This window comes from Ursus americanus, chromosome 14, assembly GCF_024610735.1.
Source record: "Ursus americanus isolate L20-20 chromosome 14, mUrsAme1.1.p, whole genome shotgun sequence".
Classification (NCBI taxonomy): domain Eukaryota; kingdom Metazoa; phylum Chordata; class Mammalia; order Carnivora; family Ursidae; genus Ursus; species Ursus americanus.
The window spans coordinates 57674627-57697174 of NC_142140.1; the positions used below are offsets into that span (position 1 = coordinate 57674627).

General features: G+C 62.8%; 1 protein-coding gene across 6 annotated transcripts; it reads right to left on the reverse strand.

Annotated features, from left to right (window-relative positions):
• Nucleotides 1-117: 117 nt before the first annotated feature.
• Nucleotides 118-22524, reverse strand: FZR1 (fizzy and cell division cycle 20 related 1). 6 transcript variants are annotated; one of them, XM_045804393.2, is made up of 15 exons: nucleotides 22330-22524; nucleotides 21558-21692; nucleotides 9904-10026; nucleotides 8507-8632; nucleotides 8355-8418; nucleotides 8134-8261; nucleotides 7541-7623; nucleotides 6962-7145; nucleotides 6311-6376; nucleotides 5682-5784; nucleotides 5409-5593; nucleotides 5038-5271; nucleotides 4513-4674; nucleotides 3844-3945; nucleotides 118-3441 (listed from the first exon to the last, which is right to left on the reverse strand). In XM_045804393.2, exons 2-15 carry the CDS (start codon nucleotides 21639-21641, stop codon nucleotides 3400-3402), a joined length of 1686 nt encoding a protein of 561 aa, XP_045660349.1. In that variant the 5' UTR covers nucleotides 21642-21692; nucleotides 22330-22524; the 3' UTR covers nucleotides 118-3399. The 6 variants fall into 6 exon arrangements, with proteins under 6 accessions (XP_045660349.1, XP_087723525.1, XP_087723523.1 ...); XM_087867399.1 differs by having other exon boundaries at nucleotides 3853-3945; nucleotides 21525-21692; XM_087867397.1 differs by having other exon boundaries at nucleotides 21525-21692.
• Between the last annotated feature and the right edge of the window lie 24 nt (nucleotides 22525-22548).

Sequence of the window (22548 nt, forward strand, 5' to 3'; positions counted from 1 at the left end):
CCCACACGTGGGCACGCCCCTCGGCCACAAACAGGAGCGGGGCCCCCACACATGCTGCCCTGGGGACAGACCCGAGCCCACGACGCTCAGGGAGGGAACCAGACACAGAAGGCCACATGGGATGTGAGTCCATTTATATGACATGTCCAGAACAGGCTCCTCCATGGGCGGGAAGGGGACTTGCGGGGGAGGGGGAGTGACAGCTGATGGGGACGGGGTTGCTTTTGGGGTGATGGAATGTTCTGGAGCCAGACACGGTGCCAGCACAACCTCATGAATGTATTAATCACTGAATTACAAGCTTTAAGATGGTAAATTGTATGTTATGCACATCTTACCACAGTAACAACATAGCAAGAACTCCAAGATCTGCCTGCCCCCCACTTCCACCTACTCCTGGCTGTGGGGCAGGGCCACCTGCTAGCCTCCGTGCCGGCCCTGCTGGTGGGTCTCATGGGAAGTCTCCCTGCCCTCTCGGCACATACCCAGGGTTCCCGCCTTCTTGGGGTACAAGCCCGTTGTCCCCATGGCCCCCAAGGCGCTGCAGCCCCAGTCCCATCCCCTCCCCCACGCTGCCCAGAGCCTCTGCAGGGACTGTGCCCTCTGCCTGCAGCATCCCCTCCGCCCAGGTTCTCCCTGCTCTCCAGGCCCCTGATCACACGGCTCTTCTCGGGCTCTGGGTTCAAAGGTGCCCTTCCCCAGGGCCTCCTGCCACCCGCCCCCTGTCCCAGCCACACATGCTTCTCACGGTCTGCCACAACTGGGGCCCGGAAGGGCAGGCGTTGTGGCCTGGTGTCTCCGGTCCCCACTGCCCTGGACAGGGCTCCTTCACCTACAGGGAAGGGCCTGGGTGCTGGCCAGCTGTGGGCAGCTGCTCACTGTAGGGGGGCTCACCCCTCTTCTCCAGACCCCCTTGGGGACCCCTGACCTGCCAGGTCCTGTTGGAATCACCACTCCTCTGGCCTAAGCTGGCTTTCCCCTCCAGCCCCAAGACCTCTACTCCCCTCGACCACTTCCAAATCCCCCTCTTCTCCGGTCCTCATGGCATCCTCACCCCCCCTCCCCTGCCACCCCCTCCGTCCTCCCCTTTGGCCTCCCTGCCCCCCACCAGCCTCCCCTCCAATGGCCTGTGCCTCAACCCTCAACTACTGTGAAATCTCTTTCCCTTTACCGCAAGAGCTATGTTCAAGGATCGACAGAATGACAACAAAGCAACAAATCTTGCCTGCCCCCCCATCCCATCTCCCCTGTGTGAGATGCTGGGCCAGCAAGGTCACCCACTGGCCTCAGTTTCCCCATCTGTCAGGTAGAGGTGGGAGCGGCGCCTGCCCTACCTGAGAACTGCTGTGCGGCCCCCTCACCCCTAACCCCCTGTCCTCATCGGCTCCTCCACCCCCAGCCCTCCCTCTACCCCACCGTGACCGGCCTTCTGCGTGCATAGACCACCACTCCCACCCCACTCTCCCCCTTCCAGATGGCAACCAGGGGTGTGCCTCTTCCCCGCAGCAGGGCCATACCCCTGTCCTCGGCCCCAGGGGCCCTGAATTTGGGGTCACCGGCACCTCTTATACACTGCGAATCTTCTCCATAACCAGCTCACCCAGGACGAGCCGCCTGGCCCCGTCTGCGACATCAGGACACCCCAGCTGGGGACAAGACAGATGGACAGCCAGCCCTAGCAGTGCATGAACCCACCACTGGTTTAATGACAACGATGCTACATTTCACAAGAAACAAGGCTTGCTCTGCACCAGGAGCCCCTCCATCCCCTGCCTCTGCAACTAGCCGCACACAGACTGGTGCCCCACAGTCCCCACTCCCAGGGGCAGGTCCGACAGTCACACGGGCACAGCCAGCTCCTGGGCTCTGGCAACTGCACAAGGCGAACGCGTGGCCAAGTCAGGATTGTTTTCTTAAAAAAAACAAACAAAAATGAGAAGTGGGAACTTGACCAATCAGAATACACACATCTATGTACACTGTCCCTCGTCTGCCCCTGCGGCAGGCAGATCCGGGGCCGGGGAGGTGGGCTCCCACTGTTCCCCTGGTTCAGGTTCGGGAGCTGTGAGCGCTGTCCCCCACAATGCATAGCGGGTGAGCCACTGCTCCCCTCCCCCAACCAGCCTTACACTTTTCTGGGACCCGTCTACAAGAACACAGAAAACCCACAAGTACATATATACACCTGCACACACAGGCCCCCGGAGGGGAGCACGAGGCCACAGGGACCTGGAGGGAACCTGTGCAGGACGCCCCTGGCTCTGCCAGACCCCCACCTAGCCCAGGCCCGCCTCGCCTGTCCACTCCGTCAGCACCCCGTGATCCCAGGAGGGGAGGACTGCTGCTTACACCCCTGACCACACCCAGGCCCTTGCTTCCTCCCTCGATGTCTCCTGGTCTGGAGATGAGGCAGGAGGGGATGGGCCCATGTGCAGCTGGCAGGGCAGAGGACTGTGACGTGGGTTAGGAGAAGCTCAGTTAGTTTCTGGAAGGACCTATGGGTGTCTCCTCCCCTGGCTGCCCCACGGCCAATGGCACAGATGGATAGGACTCAATGTGGTGGCCTGGGGTAGGGGAAGGGGCTTGGGAGGAGGGGCCAGATGCCCACAGGACCCGGCCCTTAGGGTTGATTCTGCCCTTGGGTTACCCTGACCGGCTGCCCAGCAAGCCGCAAGAACCCGAGTCCTGCTTGGGGATAAAACAGGGCCGTGACCCCCGTTAGTAAAGGACAGTGCAGGGTCAGGGTAAGCACAACACAGCGAGTGGACCTGACTTGTTTTCCTCAGACAAAAGTCCATCTCAAGATGACCTCCTTCGGCCCGGAGACTGCCCAGGGCCCGCTTCTGGCGTGGCGCCGTGCCCCTGGGAAAGTCAGTGGCATGGCTGCTGGGGCCAGGACAGCAGGACTGGCCGCAGAGAAACCTATCAGGTGGCTCTGTCCCTTTGATCCGTGGGCTGACCTCAGCTGTCCGCCCAGCCCCAGCTGACCACCTGGCGTCCAGCTGTCTGTCCTGTAGGCATGAGTGGCAATGGTGGTGGCGGTGGTGGCGGCGAGCACGTGCTTCTGGGAAGGGCATGCGGCCCCGACGGTGCAGCAGCGGACGCAGACGGAAGCAGGCTGGGTCCCAGGAGGCGTCCATCGTGCTCACGCAGAGCAGCCAAACAGATGGTCCCTGCTGGGGCCCCCTCTCCTGCTGGGGCCCGGCCACGTCCCCGCCCCAAACACCGGCTGCCAGGGTTCGCAATCAGGCTTTAATGAGAATCTTCAGGGGCTCTCCAGGCCCGACTCCCCGCCCGCCCCGGCTGCCTCCTCCGGGGACTGTGTGCTGGGGTGGGGAGGGTCCATGCACGCCGATGAGAGGTGGGACTCTTCCAACCTGGACAATGAGGCCCGAGGCTTTACCGGATCCTGGTGAAGAGGTTGAGGACTGACACGGACTCCTGCAGGGCACACAGGAGGGACCGGTGAGCCCACAGCCCTCCAGGCGACCGCCCAGTAATCATGGGCCGCGCGGCCAGGCCGTCGGGGCCGGGCAGCACCGGTGCGGGAAGGAACTTCTGCCTGGAGGGCATGTGAGGCTTTGGGCCAGGGGAGCCTGCAGGCACCTTCCCCAGCATCCCGAGGTGAGTAGGGGAGCAAGGCCCCAAGCGCCTTGTGCCACGTGCCTGGGGCTGCACAGCGATGCAGGAGCAGAGAGGGGGCATGTGGGAGTCCCAGAGGAGACTCCTGGGGAGACTACAGCCGACGGGGTAAATGGGGCTGGTTGGGCGTTTGTGGACGGGGGAGCCCTCAGGATAGGCTGAGGGGACGCGCGTGGGGGAACATCTGGCACTGATACCGACCCACTTTACCTTTGTCGAACGGGTTTTGCTAAAGACGTTCCAGAACCTCAGCGTTTCATCCCCAGCACCGGTGACTATGGCCTCTCCGTCAGGGGACATGGCCTGAGGAGGAGACAGACTCCCTTCGGCCTTATGCCCTGCACCAGCCCTACTGGGACAGAGCTGCTGGAATGCAGCCCGGGGCGGGGGGCAGGAGCGGGCAGGCCCCACCGAGGCCGCACGACAGAGGCGCAACTTAGAGCCCCCTGGTGAAAACACAAGGCCGCCCCCCACCTGCCGCAGGGAGAGACAGTCTGTTCTGCACAATCGGACAAATGATATGTAGGTTTAAGCACAAAACATTGTCTTCTGAAAAGAAAAAAAAAAGAGCACATCTGGAAAGGAAGTCTTTTTTCCAAGCCAGAGCAAATGACGATCTGGCAGAGATCAGTGGAGTGCTCGGACCCGGGTTATCTGCAGCGGTTTCCTCTTGTGCGAGCGCAAACACACACGGATGAGCAGAGGAAGGGCAGGGGTGCGGGAAAGCAGATTCCAGGTAGTGGGACGACCTGACCGTGCAGACAGGAGCCTGCCCTGCTGTTCTGGCCTGGAGGAGGCAGGGGCTGCACACCGCCTCTCAGGGGCACAGGGAAGTGGTGTTCTTCCAGACTGCAGGCGGGACAGACTCACCAGGTACAGGACCCTGTAGGAGTGCCCGGTCAGCTTTGCCACCTGGGTCAGGGACGGGTACTTCCAGACCAGGATCTGGTTCTGTGAGTAGCCGTGCGTGCTCACCTGGGGGGTGGAGAGGGCGCTGTCCGAACTCAGGCCCCTCTTCTGCAGCCCTGGGGCCTAGACACAAGCGATCCGATGCACCCACCCAGGAACCCTCTTAGGCTCAGCAGGCAAGGCGCAGAGGCCACAGGTGACCGCCCTCGATCCCTGTGCTCTGGCAGATGGACGAACTGAGCCAGAGCCGTCCAGTGCCTGAGAGCTCTGGGAACCTCTCTGGTGGGCACCGGGCGTGGGTGCCTGGCTTCCCCTCAGAACCCCAGGGGAAGCCTCGACTCGGCCAGGGCTCCTCCTCCTCCCACCTCCTGCATGCCCAGGCTCCTCTGCCGCCAGCTCCTCACGGAGGGACTCCGAAGGCTTTCTAGCAATGAGGTGGGAGGCGTGCACACCGGCCCCACAGGCCCTACCCAGCCCCACACTCACCAGCTCGTTGGCGTGCTTGGACCAGGCAAGGTTGCACACCTGGGAGCCCGTGTCAATGCACTGCAGCGGCTGCCCGGTGAGCGTGTTCCAGAAGCGGATGCAGCGGTCAGCTGTGCCGCCGCCAGAGGCCAGCAGCCCGTGCTGGTGCGGGGACCAGGCGATGGCCTTCACGGCCGCCAGATGCTCTGTGTACTGCTGCACGGGGCTCAGGCTTGAGTGGTTCCAGACCAGCAGCTGTGGGGGCAGTGGCCGTGAGGCCCCCCAAACTCCTCGCAGTCCCCCCACCTCCCCGGGCAGCACCCGCATCGCCCTTGCCCTGTGACGGAAGGGATGGCCAGAGGCTGGGATGGCGGGGGCCCCGGGGCGCCTACCTTGTTGTCGTTGCCCCCCGAGGCGAGGAGCTGGTGGTCTGTGGACCACTTGAGCCCACACACCTCCTGCCGGTGGCCCTGCAGCCTCCGCTCCGACTGCAGGGGTGGGGTCCGGATGTCCCTCTGCAGGATCATGCGGTCCCGGCTCCCAGACGAGAGCTGGTCAGCGTTCCAGGCCAGCGCCCCTGGAGGCCGGGCAGAGGGCAAGGGAGGCTGAGGCCTGGCCCCCCCAGGGATCACACCTGCCCGCCAGGGGACTGGGTGGCTCCTCACCGACACGTGCCGTGTGGCCTTCCAGCATGGACAGCTTCTTCCCTGCGGCCGCATCCCAGATCTGCACGAAGCCTTTGTGCGTGCCCACGGCCACCAGATTCCCCTAGGACCGATCACACAGGGGATGGAGCGGGCATGAGGCCCAGGCACGGGGACCACTCCCTGACAGGCCTCCCTGGCTCTCCCTCTCCCTCCTTGCTGCAGGGCCTCGGAGCCACTTCTCTGCGAGTTCCTTTGGGCCAAGAGAATACCCCTGCTTGGAACCCTCAGGGAGAACAGCCAAATACTCTAGCCGACACACTAAACATCTGTGTGCGTCCACGTGGGGCAGCCGTGTCAGCCGTGGAGGCGGGGGGGGGGGGGGGTGGAGGGTGGTCTTCAGGGAACCAAGTCTGGCCGAGGGTCTCTGGGGAGGAGCCCCATCTCTGTAACCATCTTTACCAGGCTGGGGACAGGCAGCGGTGTCGAGGCCACTCCTGGAGCTTACACAAGTGACCTCCAGGCTGGGGTCCGGCCCCTGTGGGTCTCTGAAGCCCCCTCAGCACTGTGCAGGACCTCCGCCCATGAGACTGGGTCACATCTCCCCTGTGCCAGCCCTGCCAGCTGGTGGACGGGGCCCGTGTACTGACCCGTTCAGACCAGCCCACAGACGTCACCGAGTCCCCTTCCACGGAGAGGTCACAGAGCCGGGTCACCTGGGAGAGGGGAAGCAGTCAGCATGTGCCAGGTGCTGCCCGCTGGGCCTCTGAGGCTCTCCCCATCTGTTCATCCCCGTCTGCCCCCCCCGCCACCCGTTCATTCGCTCCAGGACGCCTCAGGCCCGTGCGCACTGGTGTCAGCGCTGAGACCCAGGGTGACGTGGCCGGGGTGCTCAGGAGGCTGCACGCTGGGAGGGGACACACACCAGCACAGGGACGACAGACGGCACAGAGCCTGGGGAGGGGCGCTCGGGCGACCAGGGTACCGTGCAGCAGGCGCAGGCCACAGGCCGCTGCGACCAGATTGGCGGCCTTCTCCCTGAGGTGGGTTCACTTGCCTTCTTTGGCCCCCTCTTGCATTTGGTTTTATTCCCGAAACAGCCCACCCCAAAGAGCAGTGGCTTCATGCCCTGCAGGCCCTGAGATTCACTACTGACGTAGGTGTGAGGACCCCCACCAAGGACGCGACCCTCACAGCGGTCCGCAGGCTGTGGCCCACGGTGGGGAGGGGGCCCGCGGTGGCTGCCCTGGACCCTGGGGGCCGGCTTGCCCCCCCACCCCCCGCGCCCTCAGCGGCACCACCTGGCTGGTGCAGGCGCTCCACAGGTACACGCAGGTCCCCAGCCCCACGCTGAGCACGTTGAGGGATGACCAGTCCACCAGGTTCAGGTAGAAGTCGTCCTGCAGCTCCGGGGCGTCCAGGACCTTGAAGGGGATCTTGGAGATCTTGCGGGTAGGTTTCCGCGGCGACCGCAGGAGCTTCTGACTGCAGGGAGGGAGAGCCCACCTCATGTCCTAAAGCAGCCGCGGTCTCCTCTCCTCCTCCGCAGCCCTAGGAGCCCCAGGCTCCCCGCTTGGGGTCTCCTGCTCACCCTTCCCCCTTCTGCCACCCACATGATCCCAAAGCTGCGGGTGACCCAGCGGCCACCAACCTCCCTGAACTGACAGCCACACCGTGCCCTCTGCCTGGACCTCCTCTGGGGAGCCTCCCCTGCCTCCCCCGTCTGGGCCTAATGCCGCCGAGCCTGCAGTGCGTTCCCAGTGCGGGGGGCCTCCTGAGCCACGCCTGCACCGAGTGCGGGTCTCGGACCAATCTTGGCCCCCGAGCACCGCCTGGCTGCCGGCCCAGCCCTGTCCCAGCCCACACAGGCCCAGGCTCACCTTTTGTTGCTGACTGGGGACAAGGAGTAGGGGGATACATCGTTGCCATCATCAGGGCTGGAGCGCTTGGTGCTGAGGGAATACTGGAGGTGGGAGAGGGGGGACACCCGCTGTGCAGAGCCTCAGCCTGAGCTCAGGGACTTCAGGCCCAAAGCCCCGGTGCCCCCGCACTGCCGGAGGCTGGGCAGAAGTGCGGGCTGCACACTGAACCCAGAGGAGCTTGGGTGAAAGGTGCAGTGGCCTAGGCTCCAGGGATCCGGAGATGCAAAACAGGCCTCAGGCCTGAAGCATCGTCTGGACAGTGACTTGCCCGTGTCGGCCTCCCTGCTGCCCCGACGGCCACCAGCCCCCTGGCCATCTCTCAGGAGACCCAAGCCAGGCTCTTCCCACCCCTGCGCGGGGGCTACCCCAAGGCTCAGGACCCTGCACGTGGCACCTGCCCCAGCGCGGCCTTCGTGGTGGGAGAGCAAAGCCTTGGCTCGAGGCGTGGGGTTAAGTGGCTCCCAGGGTGAGCGCGGGAGGGGCACGTGGGGAGCCGAGCCGGGTGGCCTGGCAAGATGCAGGCTGCCAGTGGGGAGAGGCAGCGGGCTCACCGTGAACAGGCCCTTCTTCTCAGGCGTGGAAGGCTGTAGCCTGCGGTCCTCCGTCTGTGGGTCCTGCACTTTCTCGATGCCGGCCCCCAGCAGCTCATTCTTCAGCAAGGCGGAGTAGGCCAGGCCGTCTGCAGGCAGTGGGCTCCATAAGGCCGGGAAGGGGCAGGGGAGTGGCGGTTGTGGGGGGGGGGGAAGCCTGCTGGGGGGGCCTGACTCCTGACCTTTGCCATTGTCTGAGGTGGCATCCTTGGCTTTCCGGTTTTGGCTGGGGGACTTCTCATTCTCCTGGGGGAGAGGGAGGGAAAGGAGGCAGGGCCAGCTGGAGTGAGCCGCCTGGCCCCCCGGCCCCACCGACCTCTGGGCAGCCCCTCACATTGATCCTGTGGAAATTCACGCTCCAGTTGGCGCCGGCCCTGGAGGGGATGAAGCGGTCTCCGTGCTTGCTGGGGGAGGACACAGGGGAGTTGGCAGGCGTCAGGGTTCGCCGCATCTCCGCGACCTGCAAGGACGGCAGGGCAGGGCTGGTGGCTCAGAGCCCCCCAGCGTGCAGGGCCGAGGTCAGCCTCTCCTCAGACCCTGAGGCCAGGCCTAGCCTGCCTGCCTGCACTTGGCCTCTGGCCGCTGAACCTGGGGTTCGCTTTTAGAAATCCAGGTGGCAGAAGGGAGCCGGTGAGTGAACCACGTGCTCAGTGTGACCTCCCAGCTCTGGGAGGCCAGACACCGCGAGTGGCAGAGCCCGAGCGCGCCCGTGCCTCCCAGCCATCACAGCGGGAAAGGGCACAGCACAGACCAAAGGCCCTGGACTCCCTGCGCTGAGAGCTGCTGCCTCGTCAGCCCCATCTCCATCAGATGACGATGGTCCCCCACGGAACCGCGACTCACTCACCAGAACTGGGGAGCGGACGCGGGGGCATGGCTTCCAGCAAACCAGCCCACACCCCTCAACTGTCACAGAAATGCCCCATTTTCTGTAAGGAAACTGTGGTGGGTTGACCTGTGTCTCCCAAAAGGATGTGTTGAAGTTCTAACCCCCGAGCACCTGGGATGTGACCTTATTCAGACACAGTCTTTGCAGTTGTAATCCAGCTAAAATGAGGCCACGCTGGAGTGGGATGGGCCCCAAATCCATGCTCATGTCCTTCTAAGAGTCAGAGACGCCGACACACACAGAGAAGGGGACACAAAGACAAGGCAGAGACGGGAGTGATGGCTCTGAAATCAAGGACTGCTGGTCACACCAGGAGCTGGGGGAGGCAGGAAGGCCCCCCCCATGGGGCCCCCACAAGGAGCGTGGCCCTGAGACACCATGGGCGAAGGCCTTGACTGTGCAGCACAGAGCTCAGACAGCATTGAGAGGAGCCCATGACACAGGCAGCATGGCTGAAGGGTGTGGGGTACAGGAAAGAGGCACCCCTACACGCTGCTGGGTTCCAGTAGATAAGGACCGGGCCACCTCATGCCACCATCACACCTCTGCCCGGTCAGGCCAGCCTCACAGGACCCCCAGGTCTGAGACACTGCGCCCTTTACCTCCCTCTCTGGAAACTGAAAGCAGACCACCTCCCTTGTCCCCCTTAGTCCTGAGTGTGGCCCCACGGGAACAGGGGTCTGGAAGCTCCAGGAGGGGACTCCCTGGTGTGTGGCTGTGCCTCTCACCTGCCCTGCACCCCATCCTCTGAAGGGTGAAGCCCAGTGGCTCACTCAGTCCCCACCCAAACCCCCGCGTGGGGCCAGGACAGTGCCAGCGGGGGCGGGGTGCCAGGTACTCACACAGGGCATCGTGTTTTCGTTCTGAACGACGATCTGCCGGAGGAGGCGCCGCTCATAGTCCTGGTCCATGGCGACGCAGGGCAGGCCCAGCCTGCCGGCCAAGGTCAACTGGCCAAGGTCAGCCTGGGGCAGGAAGGGCAGCAGAGGTCAGCACCAGTGGGCAGCAGCCCCCTCCACTGCCTGGTGACCACAGGGAACTCCATGGTGATGGCCAGGTCCCCCCACCACGTGTAGGGCCTCCCTCCCAGGAACAGGGTGGGGTCCTGGCACACCCCACAGGCTATGGAAGCCACAGGGGATGTGATGGGAAGCACCAGGGCTCCCCTGAGGGACTCAGAGGCCGGGGCTCCCCCTGGCCTTTGTCCTGGTTAGTGCAAGTCTCTCATCTATTCCCGGGGCCGGGGAGCTTGCCCTAGGACCACCCCTCCAGTGTATGCACCCCATCACGTTGCCTTCCTGCTTCAGACCCTCTGAGGCCACAAGCTGCTCCCTGACCACATCTCGCCCTGAGGTGGGGGGGCTGGACACGAGCTGAAGTGGTCCCAGCACGGGTTCCTCCCCGGATGGGGAAGCCCGTGTCCGAGAGCAAGAACAGGGCCGCATCCTCGCCCCGCAGGCCAGCGTGCGCAGCAACGGGTGGGGTTCAACAGCGCCGCCCGGCAGAGCTCACACCCCCTCCCACTGCGCTCGGCCCAGCTCGGAAGGCTTCTCTGAAAAGGAGTGAGAAGAGGGGAGGCAGGACAGGAATATTCTACACGGAGGAGCGCACGGAGGACAGAAAGGGCTGTGCACTCTCCAGCACAAGGGGGAGCGAGCGGCCACCTCTGAGAGAAGGGTGCTCTTCAGCGCTGGGCTGGACCCCAGGCCCACAGCCAGCGGCAGCTTCCAGAAACCGACGTGAAACGTCTGCCAGCCCTGCCTCCCCGCGGGGGCACCGCAGAGCCTCTGGAGGCTGAAGCAAGAGTTGGGGGGACAAAGGCTGGCGGGGGGGCTGGGAGGACTGCAGCTTCCCGCGGCGCACCTGCTCTCTGCCCCAGACCCCCTGCGCGCTCACAGTCACCATCGCTCCGCTGCTCTGGCTGGGGCCCGGGGCCATGAAAGGAAAATAGCATCAAATCGAAAAAGCAAAGGCTGGTCAAAAATTAAAAGTTTATGAATTCTGAGGCGTAGCACCCTAGAAAAGTCAACACTTGGCTTAAAAAAATTACAGTAAAAGATACGTAACATAAAATGCAGCACCATAACCATTTTAAGCGCACAGCTCAGCGGCAACCACGCACACTCGCATTGTTCTGCAAACACCCCCACCCTCCGTCTCCAGAACCTTCTCATCCTCCCACACTGAGACTCTATCCCATGTAGCACGGACTCTCCGCCTCATCCCCATGAGCTCCCCGTGTGTCTCTCCCCCCCCCCCACGGCTCTGTGACCCAGAAATCCCACTTCTAGGTACACACCCTGGAGAAAGGAAGGCAGACTCACGCCAAGACCAGGACTCTAACGTCCTGACTAGCATTACTCCCAAAAGCCAAAAAGAGAAAGACGCCCAAGCGTCTACCCACAGACGAAGGATGGACATGGTGCGGTCCGTCCACACGCTGGAACGTCACTCAGCCTTCAACAGAGAGGACATTCGACACCTGCTATAGCGTGGGGGCACCTGAAGACCCTGTGCTCGGCCAGAGAAGTCAGACGTGGGACGCATCCCGCGTGATCCCGCTCCCCAGAGGGTCCCGTCCGCAGACACAGAGGGTAGACCAGAGAGAACATCTGCCCTTTCAAACAGAGACACCGGACGACGCCTGGGTGGCTCAGTCAAGCCTCTGCCTTTGGCTCAGGTCGTGATCCTGGGGTCGTGGGATCGAGCCCCAAGCTGGGCTCCCTGCTTCTCCCTCTCCTGCTGCCCCTCCCTCTGCTTGTTCCCTCTCTCTCCCTCTCTCTCTCAAATAAATAAAATCTTCAAGCAAAGACACCTGAGGAAAGTACTAGCGTCGTGTCGCCTGGGAAGGAACAGACCTGGGGTACACCACTCACACCTCCCCAGCTGTGGCTACACAAGGAGCTACCCAGGCCAACCTGCCGAGGCCCGACTTTCAACAGCCCCGAATGGCCTCTCCTGGGGTTCCGGGGCCTGCGGTGCAGAGACCGAGTGCAGCACGTGGCTGAAGGACCAGCGTAAGCCCACCGCGTCCTCGACCCTCACCTGCGATGAGGGGACACAGAGCGCTGGCCTGGGGTGGTCCAGGCCCAAAGCCAGACACTCAGCCAAAGACAAGCCAACTGGATTACACTCGAAGGAACAGGAGAGCGGCCGCTAGTCACCATGGTGTGGCCCACACCACGTGCCACATTAGCAGGCGTGCACTCCCAGTGTGTGGCCTCACGTGAGTGTGAACACGTGACAGCTGAGCCAGGGGCAGCAACGCCCCAGGGTCACGTGGGGGCACGGCCAGGGGCTCCTGCCCAGAGGCCTGACGTCCACACCCACCTGCCCCAGGGGCTTCCCTCCACTGGGCCTGGGGTTCCTCTGAGCTCCCCCAGCCCCGTCATCCTCACGGGGCCACACAGTGGGCCTCCTGCTTTGGGAGTGAAGTGGGGTTGAGGCCCTCCATCTGGTTGTAAACCTGTGGGAGCAGCCACTTCCCTTCCTAGCCATCGCCCCCCACCTTGCGTGTACCGTGTGCCTCGGCAGAGGTCCCCAGACCAGTTCAGACCATTTGTCACAGAGCAGAGTCCAGAAGTGGAGGATGGCTGTGTCCCTCAAGCCCCCCTCACTTCTCTGGCGGTGAGGACCCTTCCCCACCCTCCCCTTCCCGTCCAGCTCCAAGTCCACCTACTCGCCTGCCCCAGGACAAACCCCAACATGCCCTCACCACAGGGACCACTCCTGGGGCAGCACAGCCATACGAGTTTCTGTCCAAGCTGGAGATGCCCATTCGGAAGACAGGGTGTTTCCCAAGGGTGAGCCTGGGAACCAGGGGTGAGCTCCAGGAGGCCAGTGTCCACTTTGACGACCGAGAATCCCCAGTGGGATTTATGGCAGGGGAGAAGAAGGGACACAAAGAGAAGCGATCATGGCTCCATTCTGGTAAGTTCTACCATCAGCGGGTACTCTCCCAGAGCTGGGCTAGTCGCCTGTCCATTCCACTTTGCGGACAAGGAAACAAGGGTCAGAGAGGCAGCTAATGTCCCTAGGCCAACTGTGTGCAGAGGCAACCCTGGCCAGCCCTGACTGGGGCGTTGTTTGCCACCTACCAGGCAGTGAGCCCTGGGGGGGCCAAGTGAAGGCCATGCTCAGTTCACATGCTCAGTGGACACCCCTCCCCTGCTCTCCCCCCGCAGGGCTGCTCAGGGCCAGTGGGGCTCTGGGGAACGAGGGGCCTCAGCACCGGGAATGGTCACACTGTGGGCTACAGAGTCTAAACCTCTCAGCCCAGAGGAACTCACTTCCAATGGAAACCAGAGCCTCCCATTTACAAAGCAAGGCCACCGTTTACGCCCCCTGGTGACTCCCTGTGAGACCAACGGGGCTGATCTGTCGCAGGGATGGCAGGGCCCAGGAGAAACGGAAACCGTCCGCAAAACAAGATAAACCACAAACGGTTTTATTTAAAAAGACGACACAAGCGGGAAAAACACCTGCCAGCCACGGGAGACACCGAAGCCGTGGAGGGTATGAACACGACGCTTCTGAGAGAGGACGCCCACCCCGCCGGCAGCCGGAGGGCAGCAGGTCCCGACCCCTGAGCCCCAAGCTCCCAGGTCAGCTGACAGCCCGGCCGCCCCGGCAAACAGAGAAGGCAGGCACGCGCTCCTTGGCAGGAGCTGAAACCCGACTTCCAGGGAAGACAATTTGGCAGTTGCTTTCCAGATTTAAAACACACATCCTTTCTGATGCGGTGTCTCTACTTCTAAGAATTCGCCCGTAATAGTTGTGTGTGCGAAACCACATACAAGGACGCGGTCTGCAGGCTGCGTGTGAGAGTGGAAGGCGAGGGCCGACGCGGTGGCGTGAGGCTCACGTCCCCACCAGGGCACAGGGCAGTGGCGGGGGCAGCAGGAGGGTCAGCGAGCTCCAGCCCATGAGCGCAGCTCGGTGCCAACAAGCTACTTCCGGAGGCCGGGGAAGAAACCATAGCACAGGTCAGCTGTGGGGGAGGAACTGGAGTGGGGGCAGGAGAGGAAGGAGCCCCGCTTCCCCCGCACGTCAGTGTGCACTTCTGGGGTTCTGCAGCTGTGGCCCAGGCTGGCAGGGCGCCCAACGTTCGGCTGCCTTCACCGCACATCTGAGAACTTCCCAATAACACGTCCGAGCGTGCACGGACTCTTCTGTTCCCGAGCAGTCCGCAGCGCGGGCCGCGGCACAAAGGCTCCCCCCAACCCCCAGGCCTAGCCCGAGACAGAGCCAGGAAGGAAGCAGTGAGCGCCCCCCGAGCTCACCCTGTTGACTGGGGCAGGCTGGCGTCCAGGTCAGGTGAGGGGGCCAGAGCCCTCAGCCACTCGCTGCCACTGTCCCCTCCACTGGATACTGTCCCTGGGGGACCTGCCCACCCACCAAGTCAACCCCTGAGGAAGGGGTCTTCTCTTCTCCCAACTGGCCCCCAGGATGAAAAGCCAGGAGACCCACTCAGGCCACTGCCTCAGACAAGCTTCCAACGCCAAGACCGCTCTTCCGGGAGACAGGCGGCATCCCAGTCCCCTCACAGGACAATGATGAGGCTCCCACACAGCGAAAGCCAGGCTCTGCTCGGGCCAGGGGTCGCCCAAGCACCTAGGGCTGCCCTCCCGGGCACTGGCCACGCTCTGCTCCTCACTCGCCCTGGGCCCGGACCCCTCTGAGAGCACACCGCTTCCCCCTGGCAGTCGTGGAGCGGGGCCCAGCCTTCTCTGCAGCTCCCCGCCAGCCCCTGACCTCCCCAGCCCCGCCGTGCGCTGCTTACACGGCTTCTGCCCAGCGAGCACTCAGAGAAGACGGCTCACTCCAGGCATGACACAGTGGCTCTCACTGGGGCCATCCTGCCCCCCAGCACACGCTGGGCAGTGTCTGGGGACATGCGGACATGTGTGATTGTCATGACTGAGGTGCTCCTGGCATTGAGGCGCGGGGGCTGGGTCTGCTGCTCGCCCCCCCCCCCCAGTGTTGGGGACGCCCCCCCAGACAGTGGTCCGGCTGGAACGTTCACAGTGCCGAGGGGCAGACCCGCTCCGGGGCCAGGCCAGGGAGGCTAGCCGACAAGGGAGACGAGGAACACGTGGGCTGGGCCTGGTGTGAGCAAGGACGGATGACACAGCACACAGCGCCTCCAATCGTCTCCCAGCCTCCTGGAGCGGGGGTGCGGCCGCAGGGGGCACTCAAGGACAGTGGCATGGACACGCAACGGTCTCCCCTCCACGCCTGGGGGCAGCGCAGCACAGCCACACCTCCTCTCAAGTTCATGCTGGGCCCCGGGGCCCCCAAGACGGAGCACTCTGCGCTCACCAAATTTCAAGCCCCTCAAAGTCCTGCTCATCTCGAAAAACCGGTCCCTCCTGGTTTGGATGTTGTAAGGCTCTTCAGCGAAAGCCAAGGCAATGAAACATCCCCACAGCAGGGCTTCCGTGACTCGGTGTTTCGAGGGTGACAACAGTCTGGACGTGGCTACCAATGAAATGGTTTACACCAGAGGCTCTCCCCATTGTGACGACCACAGACGTCCTCACCACCACCCAGTGTCCCCTGGCAAAACTGCCCCCGGTGAGGGTAACTCCAGCTTCTGGGGGGGAAGCCGTTCCTGCCAACAGGTAGAGGTCAGGCACCTGCTACCCACATGGGTGCGGAGGAGCCTGTGGACACCCACCCCGCCCCATCCTGTGTGGGCCCAGGGTCCCAGGTCAACGGGATACTGCTCCTGGGCCCGAACGCAGTGGGCCAGCGTTGCTCCAAGTGCCTTACTCAATTCTGTCCCCAGGTGCAATGCTATCTCCCTTTCATAAAGGAGGAACTTGCTGGGATCCTCCCCGGGAAATATGGCTCCAGCTCCTACGGTCACCCTCCTGCCCACAGCTGCTCAGATCGTGACGCTCCCCAGGTGGAAGGGTCCCCAGGCCCAGCACCCGAGCCCGCCAGCCACCTACAGGTCAAACACCTGCTCTGGAGTAGGGAGTCCCATCACATGGGAATATGCGCTGGTCGGTTCTCGTGGGCACCATCCACAGGTTGGGAATATGCTGGTAAATGGCTGGGGGCTCCCTACGAACCTTCACCATGGGGCACAGCCCGGGGTGGGGCCCCTGAAGTCTCCAGAGCGCATGCCCCCATGTGGGAGATGAACAGGTGCGGCTGCAGGAGACCCAGGGGTAGCTCCAGGCACCCCCCAGACCACCTGACTAGCAGTCCTTTCCTCCCAAGGAAGACAAGAGAGTGCTGCCGGGAGCCCAGGGGCTGGTCATACTCTTTTCAGCCATTCTCTAAGAGGCTGGGGAAGTACCGCAGGAGAAAGACCCAACTAGAGAAAGGGGGAGTTGTCCAATTTTCTGCTCACGTGGGAGACTCTGGCTTTGCTGCTTCTGCCTCGGCTCAGATAGGCTTGTAAGCAGCCCTCACGGCTCCCTCCCCCAACACCGCAGTCAACCAAAACACCATTCAGTCCTAGAAAAGTCTATGGGAGAATGCAGGGGCTTCAGAGAAGGACACACCTGGCTTTGAGTCCTGGCTTCCACTCCTACGGGCCCAGTAGCTTTGGGCAAGCCACTTCTCTCTGACGTGGGTTACGGGAGAATGGCACCTATGCTGTAAAACCGGGAGTGACCTCCTCGAAGCAGCTCGCCCAGTGCTTGACCCAGAGGAGACGCTGGGAAGTGGCAGCTGATCCCAGGGGCTCAGGGACAGGTGCATGACAGACTCCAGACGGGCCTGCTTCCCTCTCCTCTGTCCGCAGCGTGTGCAGGCTGGGCGGCAGGGGAGGTGCCCCGGCGGCCACGGCTGCTGCTGTCCAGTGAGCTCCTGGCCACAGCTGTAGGCTGGGGGGCCAGGGGGAGCACCTTCTCCTCCCTCACTGCCCCTGCAGGTGAGAAGATGGCTCTCCCCCCACCCAGAGGGGGGAAGACTGTGGTCGGTAAAAGACGTGGGGCTGCGTGGTGGAAGGCCTGGCCGTGGTCTCCAGACACCAACTAGAACGCAGGCTCCTGGGCTCCCAAGAGGTGCTGCACAGAATGGGACTTCTGAAGCGGGACGTCCCACCCGGCAGAGGGAACGCGATGAGCTAGTGGTCCCTCACCTCTCACTCCAGCAAAAGACAAGGCCCGGAAGAGCCCGAATCCAAAAGGACCGCGCCTGACACAGGACAGGGAGACAATGTGCCTCCCCTCGGGGGCCGATACGAATCAGCATGAGGGTCAGGTTACTCCTGGGGAGGCCCAGACGTGGGGGCCCCGGAGAAGCATGTTCCTGCATGCACACATTTACTCAGCTAAGGCCGACTCCCCACTCACTCTGTGCAGACAGGCCCTGGGGCTCATCAAGGAGTCCCGCCCCCCACGGCGGGCAGTCTAGAGGTAATGGCTTTCTGGACCAAAGGCTCTCCCTTTTCAGCCTGTGACAACAGCCCAGAGAGACACTGCTGGACTCCAGGCGAGCACTGCTGCTTGAAGCCTCAGAAACGTGCCCAGGGTGAAGTCGCTCGTCGCCCACCTCTCGGAGCTGCAAGGCGCCCGTTCTCCAGTGTGATGGGGTGAGACCTCCAACCCACAAGGGCGTGAGGGCCCGCGCAAAGGCAGGATGACTTGGCAACAGACCTGAACGACTGACGCTCACGTACGTGTTTGCAGCTGTGGCCTCTGTCACAGGGCCAGATCTCAAGGCTGGACAGGTTGGAAAGCGGCTCGGAGTGAGCCCCTCACAACAGCATCTGCTTGCACACCGGCAGGGACAGGGAGCTCACCCCCTCACAGGCGGCCTTGAGCGTCAGCAAGTGCTTCCTCGATAGGTCTCGCCATGGATCCCACCTCCAGGTCCCAGGCAGGGTCAGAAGGAAAACCCTCAAACCTAGTATGTTTAGGGCAAGGACCCCCGACCCCACCTACTGGCACTGGTGACACTGGGGCCGTGTCATTCTTGGGGGGGGGGGGGCGAGTGGCGGCATGGGCACAGTGGGGGGTTGAGCAGCATCCCTGGCCCCCACGCACTGGATGCTAGAACACCCCCACTGTGACAACCATAAATATCCCCAGATATTGCCCCCAGTGGAGAACTCCTGGCTTATGGGAATCCTTAGGGGGAAGAGTGGTTTCCCTCGGGCTCAAGAGGCCAGAGCTGACCTTTCTGTTTCTGTTCAGCCTTCCAGAAGTGCAGGCAAGCTCCAAGCAGCAGTCTGGCCCCTGCCCTTGCTCCCTGCATCCTGCCAACGGCACCTCCGACCCAGCCAGCCTGTTTACCTCTCCTTACTGTAGGACACTGTGCAAGTACAGCCTGACACGTCCCGCACAAACCGGTGGTTCCTTTCTCTGGGCACAGCATGTGCAGAAAAGCACAGGGACCCGGAAGGAGCGGTCCGCTGCCCTAGAGAACCGCGCAGAGGTTTCGGGGAGGCTGGGTGTGAGGAGCATGCTGGGGGCAGAAGAGGGAAAGGTAAGGCCACAAGAGCGGTCTCCTGGGCCATGTCCTGGGGCTAGTGGCAGGGTGGTGGGGCAGGACAGGGAGCCGGGAGTGGGAGCTGTGCCTCTGTGGACCGAAGGTGGCATCACGCGGAGACTGGGCAGAGCACTGGGGAGCAGGGGTCCAGACCATGCCTGCCAGGTGAGAAAGTGGGCGATCCCAAGAGGATGGGGGGATGGAGAGGAGGGGCTCCATGGGAGGCCAGGGGCGGGAAAGGTTCAAGGAAAGAGTGACTACTTCCGGGCTAACTCAACCCGGGCACCTGCAGGCCACCCGGACGACTGGCACTGGCCATGCGGGCTGGGCGTTCTGGAGCCAGCCTCGGGCAGCAGCAGCAAAGGGGGACAGGAGGTGAAGTGCGTCCACCCAGAGAGCGTGCAGAGAGCAGAGAAGCATCTGAGTTCAGATCAAAAACAAGGGTCACCACACAAGAACCGGGAGTCAACTGTTCGCAGTGGCTCTTGTCCTAACAGGCAAAAGGTGGAAACAGCCCAAGTGTCCACCAACTGGTGAGCGGACAAACATAACGTGTCCCCAGGGGCAGGAGTGTCACTCGGCTGCAACATGCGCTGCCCCGGGGACGGACCCCGAGCCCATGACGCTCAGGGAGGGAACCAGACACAGAAGGCCCCGCGGCGTGTGCGTCCACGTGTGTGACACGTCCAGAACAGGCTCATCCTGACAGAAAATGGGGCAGTGGTTGCCGGAACTGGGGAGAGCATAGGACTGATGGGTAAAGGGAAGAAGGTTTGTTTGCAGTGATGAGAATGTTCTGGAATTAGGGTGATAGATGCGAAAGCTGAAAAGCACTGAACTGTGTATTTTAAATCAGTAAATGACAGGGCATGGGAATTATACCTGAATAGATCTGTTACCAACAAAAATTCAGCAAATAAATAATGAAAAGGAGGGCCAGTGAAGGAGGCTGCTCACTGATGGGAAGGTGTAGGAAGCCAGGGGAGAGTGGAGTCCACAGTCCACTTTTTGGGGGGCGGGGGTCATTTGTTAGGCACGACGGTCAAGGACCAAACCACTCGTGGCTGCTGGGACGCGACGTGCGCTCCTGTTCCAATCTCAAGCGAGGAAGCCACAGCAGGAGAAAGCACTCACTTGCCAAGGACACCAGGATGCATGGTAGCTGGGGGCATGAACGTCCCGTCTGGCACATCCGTGCCACACGAGAAGGAGCTCTGATTGTGTGCGAATCCCAGGGCTCGACAGAAGGAAGGAGCTGCAGGACGCGCCTGGCTCCAAAGCGCCCGCCGCCGTTCCCATGTACCAAACAAATCTCGGGCAGGTGCAGGGAGAGGTGGCCAGGGCGGTGACCAGTGGACCTGACAAGGGGGAGGCTACTGGGGCCTGTGAGGGATCAGAACCTGGACGGCGGGAAGCTGCTGGGCAGAAGAGGGGCAGCCCGATACTCTGAAGGCCACCAGCTCCCAGAATGGGCCAAACGTACCCTACCGTCCGGCTGTCCCCGCCCTCTAGCACCCACTCAAGCCAGTGTTCTCGAGCTCCAGCCCTATGGGGCACGGGGAGGCTCTGGGGACAGAGGCCCTGCCCTCACAGGGCTCTCAGTGTGAACTCCAGTCCCAGGTCTCCCCCCTCGACACTGCTGATATTCGGGGCCATCCTGAGCATGGGGCGGCAGGGTGGGGCAGCAGCATCCCTGACCCCACCCACTCGAAGCCAGGAGCACCCCCAGACGTGATCACCACAGATGTCCCAGACAGCACCAACGTCCCCGGCTGAGAACCTCTGCTCTAGAAGAGAATTACAACAGTAGTGCCATTTTGCTGGTTCCTAAAAGACCAAGTCCCTTGATCTTGACACCTAACGCGAGTCTCCAGGATCGGCCCTCCAAACAGAACGATTTGGGAGCCTCACCCCGCTCAGTGCTACCAAGCAAAAGGTCCCCACAACCAACCCCACTCTGGTCCCCAAACCACCAGGCCAGAGGCCCCAACAAACAGCACTGGGAGATTTCCTGCTGAAATAGAGGGCCTCGTGTGAGAATGGAGGCAGACCGACTTCTGAAGACTCACTGCCTCCTCATCTGCTTCCAGGCACTTCTCCCCTAGCCCCAAACAGCCACCGCCACTGGCTGGGCCACGGGGTCTGAGATTTCCCTGGGGAAATAGTCCGGGGGGGGGGGGGCAGCAAACTGCCAGCACAGCTAGCTCCCTGGGCACTACCCACCACTCAGCAAAGCAACTGTCCTTTGAACCGAGAGCCATCCGAGGGCCAGAAGCCTGGTTTTCACAGGGGGAGAGCCCACAATCCTCAACAAAACCCTCCTGGAGCACTGGAACCTTGCTCACTCGGCAAAGTGCCCTGTAACAGCCAGGGCACCTGCTTGCACTCTGGGGCTCAGAAGGCCAGTAGTTTCTCTTGAAACAGAAGGGGCCCATGACCTCAAAGGCCAAAACGGCCCACGAGAAATTCTGCATGAACAACAGCCTAGAGTGCGTTCTACGGGACAATGCACCACTCTGGGGACTGTCCCCAAAAGATCTCATCAGCCTCTAGTGTGCAAACCCCCACCCCCCTCCAGCAGAGACCACCCAAGCTCCTTCATTTCAAAGACCTTCTCACCTGTCCCCAATCTGTGGTAAGGGGAACAGCTGTGCATGTTGAGGTGGATTGTTTTTCTTTTGGTAAATCCTCCCCATCTAAAGTATAGTAAGGAGATGGGAGGGGGGGTAGAGGGTGCGGTGCAGCCTCTCCAGCGGGAGGCATGAGGTCATCACTCTGTGGACTGGAGTTGGGGGGGGGGCTAGTTCTTAGCATAACAGGCACTTGAAAGAGGGGAGGATTTTGCCGAGAAAAGAACAGGGAAAAACAAAACAGGCCTAGGCTAGACAGCTGCACAGCAGAGGGTCTCCAGCTTTGGGTTGGAGGCAGGTCTAGACAGTGCAGGACCAGTGGGTGGGGGTCCACAATTTTTTAGTGGGGGAACACGGCTGTGATGGGGAGAAGCATTCCACACCTGGGGCTCCCGGTTGGTGGGGCAGGTGCTTACAGGAGGAGGCAGGATGTTCCGGGATGGGATGGTAGCCGGGCAGAGACAGGCCGTCTCAGATTTTGGTGGGGTCAGGGCCCACATGGAGAGCTTGACACGGGCTGGATGGCAGCTGAGACCGGTCAAACTGGGAGGCTGGGGGAGCAGAAGGCAGTGGGGTTGGGAGCAAAGGGGGGGGGACACGGATGCACTCAAGTGACAATGCCTAAATGCTTCTGGGTGCCAGGAACCCAGAGGGGCGCCCACATAGACAGGGTCTCCACACCTCCGTCTACCTGTTTCGGGGGCCACAAAGTGGGGGAAGGGGGCCTGGTTCGAGCCTGGCTGTGTCGTGACAGCCACGGGGGGCAGTCTCGATCCGGGCAGGGCCTGAGCTGGGATGGTCCCAATTTGGAAGAGGCGGGTTCGAGAGGCCAGAGATGAAGAGCCGTTCTGGGGGACAGCTCAGCCCCCTATTTATAAACGGACCTCGGACGCGAGGTGCGGGGGGAGGTCTCGGGCTGCAGGTGGCTCGGGCTGGGGCGCTCACTCAGGGCCGGGTTTGGGGGTGAAGACGGGAGTGAAATGCGGAGGTCACCCCGGGCCTAGTTCGGCACGGGGGGCAGCGTTCTGGGGGGCTGGCCGGCTCCCGGAGGGGCCCGAGCGTGGGGGCCGCCAGCTGGGTGTCGGGGGTGGGGGCCCGGGGTAGGCCCGCGCCGCCGTCGGGCCCTGCCGGCTCGGGAGGTCGCGGCTCGGGCCCGGGGGGCGGGTCCCCAGATCCCGGACGCCTCACCTGGCTCGCTCCGGTCGCCCGCTGGCTCCGCCAACCCCGCCTCTCCCGGCACCACGCCGCGCCGGCCTCCGCCGCCCGCAGCTGCACTGGTCCGGCCGCGGCCGCCGCCGACGGGACCCCGGGCTCCGCGCTCCTTAATATGGCGGCGGTCGCTGTTCCGCGGCCTCCCGGAGCCCTCCTCCGCCGCGCGCGCTCCCGCGGCCGGCCACGCCCCCGCGC